The 15650-nt window shown below is 38.6% G+C and overlaps 1 protein-coding gene across 1 annotated transcript in view; it reads left to right on the plus strand.

Annotated features, from left to right (window-relative positions):
- Window positions 1–8757, plus strand: part of LOC134602650 (hepatitis A virus cellular receptor 1 homolog) — a 144185-nt gene extending 135428 nt beyond the window's left edge. The window contains exon 8 of the mRNA XM_063447754.1: window positions 8642–8757. Within this exon, the coding sequence (XP_063303824.1) occupies window positions 8642–8711 (70 nt within the window). The 3' untranslated portion in view covers window positions 8712–8757. The remainder of the gene's footprint in view (window positions 1–8641) is intronic.
- The last annotated feature ends 6893 nt before the right edge of the window (window positions 8758–15650 follow it).

A 15650-nucleotide genomic window follows, 5' to 3' on the forward strand; every position in this document is an offset into this window, starting at 1 on the left:
TTTCTGACACTATAGTGCCCTGAGGGTGCCCCCACCCTCAGGGTCCCCCTCCCGTGGCGCTGAAGGGGTTAAAACCCCTTCAGCAGCTTACCTTATTCCAACACCAGGCTCCCTTGGTGCTGGTGACCTCTCCTCCCCCGCCGACGTCAGCTCCCCCTTCCGACGTCAGCGGAGCCGAATGCGCATGCGCGGCAAGTGTCGCGCGCGCATTCAAAGTGTCCATAGTGTCCATTTCTCAATGCTTTCCTATGGACGCTCTGTGCGATGGAAGCGAAATATGCCTCCAGCCTCGCAGATGCTCCACTAGAGGCTGTCTTAACCCCAAATGGAAACATAGCAGTTTCTCTGAAACTGCTATGTTTGCATCTGAAGGGTTAAAACCTGAGGGACCTGGCACCCAGACCACTTAATTGAGCTGAAGTGGTCTGGGTGACTAAAGTGTCCCTTTAAACATCAAGAATTAGATCCAGAAGGCCCATATATTATTTTAATATGTAAAATAAATAGCAAGTAATTCACATTAGCTAACATCTACGCACCAAAAAAAACTACAATAAAATTTATAACAAAAGTGTTTAAGAAAATAGAGCAGATCAAACAAGAATTGGTACTAATTATGGGGAACTTCAATTGCGTAGTTGACTCAGGTGAGAATACATTGCAAAAGTTACTGAACAACCATAATCTAAGAGATATATGGAGAACATTCCATCCTGCCAATTTAGATTATACATGTTATTCAAGAACATTTAATTCATACTCCAGAATAGATCTTGTTTTCGGAAATGTGACCATGCTATATCTTGTATAAAAAAAAAAAAATAGAGATACAGGATATAGCATGGTCAGACCATAGTCCCATTATGTAAGAATAAAAAGATCATTTTGATATTTTTTGTAAAGAATGGCAAATAAAAGATTTTATATTACATTAAAAAACGAATGTGGAAGAAATTAAAAATATAACAAATCTCTTTGTTTAGAAATTAAAAGCAAAGGCACAACGGCTATTATGGTCTGGTGTGCTTATAAAAGTGTAGTTAGAGGCCATTTGATAAAAGAGGATTACTGCCTCTCCTTAAACTATATATAACACTAAGTGAATACAAAAGGCAAAATAAAACAACACCCTCCACACAAACAGCAAGTCAGATTGCAGAAATAGAAAAACAGATAAATGATCAATTAATGAACAAAGCAACCAAACAATTAGAAGCATTACAAGCTAAATATTACTTAAAAGTCAATAAACCAGAAACAATTACCGTATTTATCGGCGTATAACACGCACTTTTTTCCCCTGAAAATAGGGGGAAAATCGTGGGTGCGTGTTATACGCCGATATCCCATAATTACTTACCTGTCCTGAAGCGTGGGCCGGCTTCACAGCTTGCACCGCGGTACAGGAACTTTAATTTCATGTTCCGGTTTCCGGCGGGACTGAAAGGAAGTGTGCACAATAGTGTGCACACTTCCTTTCAGTCCCGCCGGAAACCGGAACATGAAATTAAAGTTCCTGTACCGCGGTGCAAGCTGTGAAGCCGGCCCACGCTTCAGGACAGGTAAGTAATTATGGGAGGGGGAAGTACACTATGGGAGGGGAGGGGGAAGTACACTATGGGAGGGGAGGGGGAAGTACACTATGGGAGGGGAGGGGGAAGTACACTATGGGAGGGGAGGGGGAAGTACACTATGGGAGGGGAGGGGGAAGTACACTATGGGAGGGGAGGGGGAAGTACACTATGGGAGGGGAGGGGGGGAAGTACACTATGGGAGGGGAGGGGGGGAAGTACACTATGGGAGGGGAGGGGGAAGTACACTATGGGAGGGGAGGGGGAAGTACACTATGGGAGGGGGGGGAAGTACACTATGGGAGGGGAGGGGGAAGTACACTATGGGAGGGGGGGGAAGTACACTATGGGAGGGGGGGGAAGTACACTATGGGAGGGGAGGGGGGGAAGTACACTATGGGAGGGGAGGGGGGGAAGTACACTATGGGAGGGGAGGGGGGGAAGTACACTATGGGAGGGGAGGGGGGGAAGTACACTATGAGAGGGGAGGGGGGGAAGTACACTATGGGAGGGGAGGGGGGGAAGTACACTATGGGAGGGGAGGGGGGGAAGTACACTATGGGAGGGGAGGGGGGGAAGTACACTAGGGGAGGGGAGGGGGGAAAATACTATGGGAGGGGAGGGGGGAGAATACTATGGGAGGGGGGGAGAATACTATGGGAGGGGGGGAGAATACTATGGGAGGGGAGTGGGGGAGAATACTATGGGAGGGGAGGGGGGGAGAATACTATGGGATGAGGGGGGAATACTATGGGATGAGGGGGGGGGAATACTATGGGAGGGGGGGAAATTTCCTGGAATTTCTTTCTAAAAATGAGGTGCGTGTTATACGCCGGTGCGTGTTATACGCCGATAAATACGGTACTTTAAAAAGTTTGGAATCACTGGTTCAATTTTACAAGCCATGTCCACTCTCTACAGCTCTCCATCAGCTAAAGTAACAGGCTCAGGATTCACATCACAAAACTTCAATATCAAAAATGGGACTAGACAAGGGTGCCCACTTTTCTTTATATATAATGGTGTAAGAACCCCTAGCAATTTTAATAAGACAAAACAAAAAAATTAAAGGGTTCAGGAATTTGCTAGGACAAACCAAATTAAATATTTACTAAGATGATATCTTACTAACATTAGAAGAACCAAACATCTCAGTCCCAGAACTATTGAAGGATTTAAACAACTATTCTAAAGTCTCAGGATACAAAAAAAACCTGGAGAAATCAACATTTATAGCTAAAAATATGAACAAAAGGATAATTACATTTCTGGTACAAGACATTGGGCTCCCCAAGACCCCAAAAATAACGAGAGGCTAAAATATTTGGGTATTACTATAACCTCAGACCTAAAAGATTTAATAGAGGCCGATTTCCTACCCCTACTAAAACAAACTAATAAAAACTTAAGGGACTGGTCTATCCCATCCCAGCCTCTCCACCTGCCATTGTTATCCAATTTTAAATACATTTGTGTTAGTAATGCAACATCTTGCAGGATTTATTGATGTTATTATTATTATTATTATTATTATGATTATAATATTTATATAGCGCCATCAAATTCCGCAGCGCTTTACAATGGCTGGACGAACAGACATGTAGTTGTAACCAGACAAGTTGGACACACAGGAACAGAGGGGTTGAGGGCCCTGCTCAATGAGCTTACATGCTAGAGGGAGTGGGGTAAAATGACGCAAAAAGATAAGGATAGTATTAGACTAGTGTCAGTTGCAGAAGAGGAATCAGTCAGGAGCTATTAACAGTTTAATTGATACGCTTTTATGAAGAAGTGGGTTTTTAATGATTTTTTGAAGGAATGGAGACTGGGTGCAGCCCTCGAGAAATCTTGAAGGCAAGCATCAGAGGTGGGAGTACGGACAGAAGATAGACGTAAGTCTTCAGACGGTACATACTTGACGGCAGACGGTACATACTTGACGGTACATACTTGACGGTACATACTTGTGTATAAGGGAGGATAGATAGGTGGGAGCAGCATTATGTAGTGATTTGAAAGTAAGAACCAGAATTTTAAATTGAGCTCTATATTTTATAGGAAGCCAGTGTAGGGACTGACAGAAGGGTGAGGTATGGGAGGTGCGGGCGGACAGGAAGATGAGCCTCGCTGCCGCATTCATTATGGACTGTAACGGCGCAAGTTGGGAGCACATAGTCAAGGCGAGAAAGGATAGTGGAATGGACCAACACCTTTGTCGCATCTGGCGTTAAGTAGGGGCGGATGCGCGCAATGTTTCTGAAATGACAGGATTTATCGATAGATTGAACAGGCTTGAAGGAGAGGTCAAAGAGAACACCTAGGCAGCGAGCCTGCGTGGTGGAGCTGGTGGCAGCACCGTTGACTTGGAGGGAGGGAGACACAGGAGTAACAACACTTGAGGGAGGAAAGACCATCATTTCAGTTTTGGTCAAGTTTAGTTTAAGGACGTGGGCAGCCATCCAGTTAGAAATAGCAGAGAGGCAGTCAGAGACACTAGTCAAGAGGGACGGGGAGAGATCAGGAGAGGAAAGGTAGATTTGTGTGTCATAGAAATGATATTGGAAGTCAAATGAGTTTACCAAGGGAGGCAGTATAGATGGAGAACAGGAGGGGACCAAGGACTGAACCTTGGGGGACACCAACAGAGAGTAGTTGGGGAGAAGAAGCAGAGCCAGAGAAAGAAACACTGAAAGAGCGCTGGGGGAGGTAGGAGTAGCACCAGGAGAGAGCAATATCTGGTAGAGCGATATTGCGGACCGATATTGCGGACCGATATTGCGGAGGATGAGAAGAAGCTGTTGATGATCAACAGTGTCATGTCATGTTATGCATTTAGGGACCACATGACAGTCTATGCTGTTATGCAGTGCAGGGCTTTAATAACCAATACAATATATATGTACAAATTAAAAAAAAAATTAAATGAATACAATAAACTTTGAAAAAAAATTGGTTAAAAAAATGTAATCTCAATAAATCTCAAAATATATAATGTGAGAGTCCACATGGTGTCCACTTTTGCAAATGATGTGCATTTATGGAGCAATTTAAATATTTGAGCTGCTAGAATTCCCCAAAATGCATTACAGACACATCTTCAATTTGTAATTTAAAAAATAAATTGCAATGGGCAGTTTATAAATTCAGCTCTGTATTTTCACAAAATCCTAAGGGTTCATTCTGTACATTCTGTGTAGAAGGTATAGCTGCGCACAATGTGAGTGATTATTATTACAGTAGCACATATCAAGTTTACAAATTAAATTGGTAAATTGCAATGTGCATGTAAAAAAAATGTGCAAATAAAATACGATAAACATTGAAAGAAATTGGTGCTAAAATGGCTGTATAGTAAGGCTCAAAATAAGCCATATTCTCCTGAGACCCAGTGCATTAACTTGTGGCCTCTGAACTGGAAATTTCATTCACATGAATTTCCTTTTATTCTTTTGGGCTACTCTATCAATCCCTGCTGTGTTGTAAAGAGAACATACTGACCTTTCCTGTGATATGTCATGTGCTGGGATACTGAAACTTCCTCTTCCTTTCCATCACAAAATAAAAAGAAATTGGAAGACAATTTTTTCCTCAGATCCCAGAAGGATATTACATACCCAGTAGTGTCTACTGTAACAATTGGTATGCATTCATGATATGATTTGAACTGTGAAAGTGCTACAATATCCCAAAATGCAGAATAGGCTCAGCAAATTCATCAATGGAAATTCTTATTGTAAAAACTGAAATAGTCAGGTCTCTTATAATTGCAACTTTGCAAATTAATGCCAAAGGCATATACTCGGGGTATTGGTTTCTTCAGAAGAGTTTGCTGAGTATAATTTTGGGGGTTGACTACAGTGGCACATATCAGAATTAGGAAATGGACAGTTAAATTGTAATATACGAAAAATGCAAAAAAAAAGTTTATCACATAAACCGGTTCATAAACGGGTGAAAAAATGGCAGCATGCTGTAAGCACGATATACTCCGTATGAGATCCCCCGGAATGTCTACTTTCACAAATGGTAGGCCTTTGTCGGGTAATTTTAACAGTCAACTGATATAACGCCCCAAATTGAGACATAGGCCAGTCAAATCTATCTATAAAAATTCTAACCGTAAAAACTGAAAAGCTAAGGTCTCCTCGGGTACTTACATTGGGGGTATCATACTCAGAAGATGTAGCTGAACACAATATTGGGTTTTGTACAGTAGTAGCACACATTAAGTTTACCAAAAAAAAGTATTTTATGTGTGTATGTTAGAAATCTGTGAAAAAACTAATTTTACTACAATATTTAGCAGAGATTTGCAGCTAAATGACTACATTATAAGTCAAAATATCTTTAGATAAATAGCTTGTGATGTATACTTTATATAAAAAATTACTTTTGTGTGTCAATTTTGTTTTCTGTGATGGCTATTAAACTTACTGTACAAATAAAGCAAATTCTAAAATTGCTAAACAATGAAATTATATTTTACTCCATGTATTTTGTGACCTGTAATTATTAAAAATAAACCCAAATCCTATACATATTATGTATTCTGTAAATCAGAACAAATACATTAATTTATTTTCAATTTCTTTGCACTAATTATGCACACATTATTATTGCCAAAACTGAATTTTTTTTATAGCAAATGAGAATTTATATATGTATATTTTACATAAAATTAAAGCCCTTTCTGTATTTGAAAAAAATGTATTGGGGCCGTAAATGAGAAATGTGGTTGAATACACACAGAGCACCGATGCCAAGATTGCTTGTGTCCTTAAGTGAAAAACAAATTCGAGGGGCAGTTTAGTCACCATAACAACTTTATCTACATGACATTGCTATGGTGCCTTATGGTGTAAGAAGGCCACTGGATTCACTCTTCCCTCAAGGGAACCGTTTTTGAATGGTTAAACCACAAAATTGCCTCTAGCGCCGGTCTCAGCTCCCACACCCCGGTAGATTCTGGCTTCTGAAATGTCACTTTCAGGAGGCGCAGAGGGCCGCTGGGCATGTGCATCGCTGATTGGTTGATTGCTTCCTGAAAGTGACATTTCAGAAGCTGGATGTCGTAAGGCAGGCTTCCCCAATCTCTGGAGAGATGTTGCTGAACTACAACTCCAATGATTCTCAGCCTATCTATTTCATTCATAAAATCATGGGCGTTGTAGTTCAGCAACATCTGGATGGTTGGAGTTTGGGGAAGTGTGCCGTAAGGGGTGAACTGAGACTGGCGCTGGAAGCAACTTTGGGGTTAAACCTTTCGAAAATGGTTTAACCCCTTGAGATACAAGTGAACCTGGCAGCCTCCTGGCACTATAACAACTTCATTTAGATGAAGTTGTTTTGGTGCCTGGAGTGTTCCTTTATGCTTGGTCCTTAAGGGTTTATAATAATGTAACAGCCACCCCTCTCCCCCTACATCCTGCACCCTGCCTACTCAACTGTGCAACCACAGTGACTTTAATGCTAGCTCATCAGCGTCAGAACAGAATTGCTTCACCTGTGAAATTTGTACATTTGCTAGAAATTTAGCTGGCACACTATATATACTAAATTCTATGTTCTTTTATTTAATGTCAACTTGTGTATTCCGTGACAGATACATTTTAATTAATAACTGAAAATTAAAATGAGAGTGTGCACATAAATGAGTTGCAATCCTCTGTTATAATTTAAAGTATCTCTGTCACCTCATCATTTCTTTACATAAATCAAGTTATAACAATATGCCCAGCAGTTGTTTATATATAACACTTTTATTATAGACTAGAGACAATCAACCTAGAATAAACTTTAATTAAGGATATCATTTAATTATTTTGTATAATCTGTTTGTACAGTAATAAACAGAATAACTTATCTACTGAAGTCACCATTAAAATCTATGAGAATTTTGTAGTTAGATCATCTGAAAAGTTTTTCTAACAAACCTACTAAGTCATGGTCAGTGTTTGCTCCCAACCGAAAATAAAAACTCACACTTGAGAATCAGTATAGGTTTTATTTGTTTTGTATAACCTTTTATTTTAATAATGTTCTGGTCTGAGTGATATTGCTATTCACATTGTCTGCACATTGATGTACAAGGGTTGTAACCGTGACATCATAAGCAGCATGTGGCCTACCTATTCTGGTTATGTATAAGCTATTGTTCATCAGTGTTCATCAAGAAGAATTGTGGCAGGAAACGCAATGAGGAAGGAACTGGTTTTGCTGTTCTAAGGCAATAGCACTGACCAATCTTACCGTGTTCTCTATGTTTTCATTCTGATGTGATCAAGCTAAATATATTTTCACTATAATTAAGCAGCTGTTTAGATATAAATGTTAGCATGTGTTGGGCTAATAATTTCCCAGCATTCCTTTGTGCAGAGATGAGGAAATGCGGTGATTAAACTGCCTCGTAATACGGAATGTTTAAAAAAAAAAAACATTATTTCATTTTTGGATTGATAATACAGAATGGGAAAGAGGTGTGCAAAGTTGGCAGGTATATAGAGTGCCTTGTAAAAAACTAGAATATCAGGCAATGTTGGTTTTGTTAGATGCTAAATAGATCTCAATAAAACCAACATAAAGTCAGTTGCAAACAATTAACAAATTAATTGTAATCTTCGTCACAACTCACAAATGCCTGACACATCAACATAGCACTTAATGCAGTCTGTGCTGCAGCTGAAAATGTCAAAACACAGGTTAAATATATATATTTTAAAACATTGCAAAGGGTTTATTTTATCCCACAAATAATTACAATCCATGGGCATCTATAAAAATGGTGTCCACATTGACCCTGAATACTCTGGGTGGGCTTATTACACAGTCCTTACTTTCTCCACTAATTGCTTGGATAGGTAGATGGTAATGAAAATTAATGATTGGCCTTCACCCCACGGGATAGTGAGTAATGGTTAATGGCCGATTACCAGCCCATTGGAATACCAAAGGATGCAAAGTCTCCTTGTCTTTTCTTTAATTATTAAAGCTATTTTTTGAACTACAACTAATCATGGTGATTTTCCTTATGATGTTTTTATTAACCAATGTATGCAATTATGTCTTTACAGCTCAACGTTAAACATTGGAAATGTGGAGAGAGCAGGGAATCACACTATCGACAATATTTACACACTCTGATGGAGTAACATGAAACACTTGAAAATGATGAATGGTTGACTTCTGTAATTGTTGTACTACTATATGACAACCTATTTATTACGTAAAAAAAGACTTGAGAGACTGTTGGTTTGCAGAGAATTGTAAGAACTATATTTCAACAAAAGTTGTAGACAATATCGAGTACCCATTCAATAAAGTATTTATTTTTAAGCGCATGTATCGTTGATCAATGCAACTAGACTGGATCATTTCAGTGTACTCTGCAGCTATTATCCAAGGAGAAAAAATAAGGACAAACCAGATCAATTTGAGAAAATATTGCTGGCTCATAAGCAGAGGTGTAATTAGAAATCACTGGGTTCTGGTGTGAAAATTACCCTTGCCCCCATCCGCCCCCCCATGCATCTTATCCCCCAGCCCCTTCATGCATCTCATTCCCCCCCTCAGCCCCTCAATGCATCTCATTCCCTCCTCCGTAGCCTCCCATGCGACTCATACCCCCCAACCTCTTCATGTGACTCATTCCTCTCCAGCCCTTCCATGTGTCTCATCTCCCCCACTCCTCTGTGTCTCATCCCACTCCCACCCCTCTATGTGTCTAAATTCCAACAGCCCCCACATGTGTTTAATTTTCCCCAAACCCCCATGTTTCTCATTTCCCCCAGCTCCCCATATGCTTCCATATTCTCTATACCCCAGTCTATCTATGTGTTCCATTTACTCCTCACCAGCCCCTCCATGTGTATCTTTTCCCTCTACCCCCTAGCCCATCCATGTGTCCCATTCCCTCCCCACCATCCCTCCGTATGTCCCATTCCCTTCCCCCCCAGCTCCTCCATATGTCTTCATTCCCTCTCCCCCGTAACTCCTCCATTCCCTCTCCCCTTCTGTACCTTTCAGCCGGAGTGCGGTACCAAGACTGACTGGAATTGCTCGCTCACTGAGCACTTCCTGTCAGACGCCATCCATAATATTTTCCTATTTTTGATATATTGACGTATTATTATATATAGTAAAAGTTTAGCCAAAAGTATGAAGTCATTTGGAAAGTTTGTCCAAGAACATTAAATCAAGGTCAACTTTTGTCCAATTTCAAAATTTTAAATTTACAACTATTCTCTATATCCACTTCAATTCAGGTGAAAACGGTCATAGATATTATCAGGGTGCCTTCAGTGGTCCACTAAGAGTTATACTGTTTTAATAATTTGTACAACCTATGTCTTGTTAGTCTGTTGCATGTAATTCTATAATTTAATTTCTATATTAAAGTGTTGAATTGGTTTTACCTAGGATCGGCTACAGGGCTTGGGGAGGATAGACACAACAAACTGTACTGGAAGGCATATGACAATTCAAGGCATATGGAAGAATGTACCAGCACCATAAAATATGCCATCAGAAATATGTCATGGGATAGTTCTAATATTTGTATTCTATTTGATTAGCACATTGTAGAAGCAATTAGTAGTAATGGTTAGTTATAAATGGTCAGTCTTGTGAAGAAGAAGCCAAACGGAATATACTACCCCTCACCCCTCTCTACCCTGAAGGAAACCAGAAGGTACACTATAGTGTCAGGAATATGTACATGTATTCTTGACACTATAGTGTTAAACCCATTATTTAGGTCCATGGCCCCTCTTGCATCTTTTTAAAAAATCTGTTTTTGCTCACATTTTCTCCCTCGGCGTCTCTCTGAATGTGGCCCCCAGCTCCATGGCTGAGATAATCAAGCATGATAATCTGAGACAATTTAATGCTTTATTTAAGGCACCCAGAGATGCAGAATTACTGTGAGGCTTGTGTTGGTGAGACCACGCTGTTTTATTAATATATGTCTTCATGTCAAATATTAAACTTTTCCAATATAGGCTCCCTAAGAGAAGGGAGATGAGCGCATATAATGTCTAACTTGTTTTGATCAGTATGTGATTAAATTGTGTAATATATAAATGTACCAACAGCAATCATTACTAAGTAATAATGGCACATCTAACTTCGTTCTGGATTTATTATTTTGGTTAAGCTATTCAAATGATTTAATATTTTTGGATAAACTTTTGGAAAAAAAAATTGAAGTATTAAATAATATATATTTTTAAAAAACGATATCAATAGATTAAACAAATCTAAATATTTTCCAAAATATTAAATTATTTTAAATGTTTACATATGACCTGACAATACCGAAAGCCATACTGAAATGTAATGCCAACCTTTAATAACAGGATTTAAAGAAGAAAAAAAGCTCAACATATTTTTTGAGGGCAAATAACTCCTCCCAGCTTGATGCCAGTAAACTTCAATTCAACACAACTGATATTTCCTGAAGGTGTCACTCTCTTATATCACTGAACAATCAGTGTGTTTAATTTGCTTGTCACAGTGTGCCAATTGATTTCAGAGTATCTCTATTTATCCTCTGCTTTTTAGGTAAGTTTCATGCTGCCCAGAACATAGCTCCTTTATTGTAAAACCTAAACAAAAATTCTCAAAAATCACTAAAAGTTTTATTTTCTTAACCTGTCCAAGAATAATTTTGTGCATTTATACTTATTGTGTAATGTCACTATTAAACCCGAAGCTTTACCCTGCAACAGATGTTTTTGTTATATGTGATAAAATATTGGTTATATCAATAGTGTATTTGTGGAGTTTAGAACTGATTGAACATTGGAGATATGCAGTTGCAGAGGAAAACTCATCTGTGGCTTTTAGAACCCTTGTTATGTTGAATTTTTACTCAATTCTAGATGATTATTTGTGTATGTATGAGTAATGAAAGAAAGGGTTACATATTGTTTTTTTGTTGTTGTTGCTTCTCTATTACAGCACAAGCAAGATTGTTGAAACAATAAAAAAATGTGTGTGATATTCTTAAATTAATAACTGAATAGCAAAATGTATGTGATAATAGCTTACAGCTACAAGTCACAGCTTTGCTATTTAAACCTACATTTTGCAAGTTGATTGTCAGTTCGCTAGAATTCTGTGAACAAATTTTTAGGGCTTTGTTAAAAACTTGTTGCTACTTTTTAATGACAAGTCTCTTATTATTACAGTGCTTGTCATTACTGTTAGCAAATAGTAGCTGATTCTCAACAATTTCAAAGATAGCAACAGAGAGTTGCAGGATGCTGCTAATGAAAGGCAGTTATTGGGTAGCAAATAACAACTCCCATTATTTTCTTTTGTTAATCAGTGCTTAGTAACTGGTCTCTGGCTAGCTCTAAACCCTGTTGCAGCTCATTACTGGCTACCACTAACCACAAAAACTCTAAACCCAGCATCTGGCCTGGTGTAAGACATTAAAATCAGCTAGTTTACTACACATCCTATTTAACCCCTTAAGGACCAAACTTCTGGAATAAAATGGAATCATGACATGTCACACATGTCATGTGTCCTTAAGGGGTTAAACAACAAATCTTGTTCCAACCCTGTCTCTAAGGTTTACCAGCCAGCCGCTAGTTGCTTGTAGATGACAGCCACACAGGGTGAAATGTGCATAAGCAGGTGTTTTATCATTAAGCTGTTAATATGCGGTTGGTATCAGTAGTGGTAAGCGTAATTAGCATTAGAGTACAAAAATTTAGGAACAAGGTTGGAAGCCTGTTGGTAATTTGTAGCCTCTACAAGCTACCGACTGTTAATAGTGACTGTGTACGCAGCTACTTACAAATAAGATTGTAAATGAGTCTCTACCGTTTCCATACACCCTGATTGTGTATTTATTGAAAACTACATATATCATATATTAGAAATGTCTCAGTGCTTACCTGTTCTAAAAATGTAATGAATGTATATGGCATGTACTGGGGGTTTGAAGTGGCCAGCTTGTGTTTTCTACTTTACATCGAGCCAAAACCAGTATAAAGATGACCGAATTAGATGCTGCATCCAATCTGGAGACATGTCTTCTTCACAGCTAATCTTTGTGGGAGATATTTAACATTACAGCAGCCACTAATTTGCTGGTGCTAACAGTTAATTTTGTCCAATCCAAACAGACAAATGTCGCTAACTTTACCAACAACCATTTTAAACATTACTGACTTGATTGCAACAAGCAAAGTATTTGGTCATATTTTTACCTTTGGGCCTTTGTATGTAAAGATGTTTATATATATATATATATATATATATATATATATATATATATATATATATAAATGCTAATCTTGCCAAGTAGTATGCTACTTGACATAATAATCAGGTTATCCTGATTTTAAAAGTGATTATAATACATGTTCATCCATAGACTATAAACATATCATTCTAGCAGTTTTGCCTTTTTACCTGTTTTCATCCCATACTTTTTTTGCATTTGAGATGTAAACCCTTATTTCTGTGACTGTCACTGTAAATATAGCACATATCAAGTATATGAACGAACAGTATATGTATATATTTCTGCCAGACTAATTCATAAAGGGTTAAGCTCTAGTTCTTCTCTAGAATAATATATATTAAGACAGAAATCTAAGTTCCTCTTTCACATATATTTTTAGATCTGCCACACTAAGAAATGCGGCACCACCTGCCTTCCACTGATGCTGTCTTCTAGGGATTCTGTCTGCTTTTAATTTATCAGGGATTTCCCTAATATGCTCCTGTACATCCAACAGTTTTTTTCATGAAGTGTGAAATGAAAAGTACTGACTTATAATATTAAAGGAACACTCCAAATACCATAACCACATGCGCTCCGACATTCATAGTGAAAGTAGTATAACCATTTTAGAATGATTTGAATTCATACCTGTGGTGTGCTGAGTGCCACTCTCTGCTAGGAGTTTCCATTAGCTCTTCTGAGGTAAGTCCTGAGCTAGATCATTGTCTGAGTACATCAGCTGATCACTCTCAACCAATGAGCTGTTCAGTACTACCAGGCTTTGCTCAGGCAGAGAGCTTCCAGGTTAGAAATAAGGCAGGCACCCCACAACTTTAACATCATTTGACTTCTTGCATTGGGAGTGTACAAGGCCATTCCTGGCACCATAACCACTACAGCTCACTGTAATGGTCAAGGTGTTTGGAGTGTTTCTTTAACCAAGATCATTCCTTTGTGAAACTTCCTTGATTTTAATGAATTAATAACCTCCTGTCAATAGACAAAATATGCATATGACAGGGTAGCAGTGTTTGCAGAATTTGGAGCAGCCTGATATGCTAATGAAAATTATAATGATAATGTATTGGATCAGTAGTGTCATGAAATAGAACAGACATCCATTGTGAGCATGTTGTCTTGGGATGTGTGCCTGTCATCTATGTTGGCACTGGTCTCAGGTTTTGGTATCTGACATTATGTAATGACCTTACTTTGAACACTGCAATGCAGCACTCTTACTCTGTTGCTATTCATCACTTTTGCTCATTTGGCTTGCATGTGTCAATGCATAATAAGAAATGTCAGAACTTACACCGCCTTGGATAAAAACATTTTAAACTAAAATTTTAAATCCTTCTTGGCTCACACTACACTATTCTTGAGCAAAGCACTGTAGTAAACAAAAATCATTACAAGAGCTCAAAAGACCAGCTCCACAGAAATTCAAACAAATAATCCAGGTTCTGTCCACTGTGATCCGTAAACCGTAACAAAGGGCTCCAAATGGCTCTGAAAGGGCTCCAAATGGCTCTGAAAGGGTTAATCCAGCCTCTAGTGGCTGTCTCATTGACAGCCGCTAGAGGCGCTTTCGCGCTTCTCACTGTGATTGTGTGAGAAGACGCCAGCAACCGTAGGAAAGCATTGAGAATGCTTTCCTATGGACTGGCTGAATGCGCGCACAGCTCTTGCCGCGCATGCGCATTCAGACGATGATGTCGGAAGGAGGAGGAGAGTCTAACCCCCTTCCTCCCCCTTCAGCCTGGTGGGAGTTTGACCCACCCTCAGGGCACTATAGTGCCAGGAAAACGAGTTTGTCAATGCATTTCTTTCCGTAATGGAACTCTTTCAAGACATTAAAGTTCATTAAATCTCAAGTGCAGTAGTTCTCCTTAAAAAAGATGTCATTATGAACCGATCTGGCTCTTAAATGACATCACATAGAACAAATCTAAAAGAAAAAAGCAAAAAACACACTGTACACATAATTAAAACAAAATGTGAATTAAATATATATATAAAAAGGTTTGCCAGGACTAAAGAAAAAAATGATAAAAATAGAAAAAATATGCCTTGGCAGCACTTTTCAATGAAAACACCTCTGCCAGTAAACACTATAACAATATAAAAAGTAAACTGAATTAAAAAAGCATCATAATAAATACAATCATAAAGTGTTACCATCATCTGGATGATGTATAATGGAAAAATGTATGCATATAGAACTAAAAGATTCTTTATAGATTTATGAACAAATAAAACTAAGACAAGATGGTTATCACAGACAAAACATAGGGAAACTTAATATAACCACTACCTAGAAAGGTTTCTAGATGTAAAAAGAGGGAAGTAAGAAGAGGAAGTACAGAAAGATCTACAGAACACTTTTGTATTTAGTTCCTTGTTGAGGCCCTTAAGATACAATCTATGAAGTTTGTAGATCCCTCTAACTTCAGCTCTTATAAGGGCTAACCAACTTTCTACAGTAGATAGGTAGAGTGGAATGTTCTCTATGCCCATAACATGGATCATGGTTATGAGCAACTATAAAATGTCAACCTATAGATTAATTGGACTTGATGTTATAGATTAATTGGAATAATGTTAAAGATAGAACTGCTGTGTTCTTGGAACCTCATTTTTAAAGGGACACTATAGTCACCAGAACAACTATAGCTTATTGTATTTGTTCTGGTGAGTATAATCATTCCCGTCAGGCTTTTTGCAGCAAACACTGTCTTTTCAGATAAAAGGCACAGTTTACATTACAGCCTAGGGATACCTCTAGTGGCCACTCCCCAGATGGCTATTCGAGGTGCTTCCTGGGGCAGTGCTGACATTCA

The sequence above is a fragment of the Pelobates fuscus genome, chromosome 3, assembly GCF_036172605.1.
Source record: "Pelobates fuscus isolate aPelFus1 chromosome 3, aPelFus1.pri, whole genome shotgun sequence".
In the NCBI taxonomy this organism is placed as follows: Eukaryota; Metazoa; Chordata; class Amphibia; order Anura; family Pelobatidae; genus Pelobates; species Pelobates fuscus.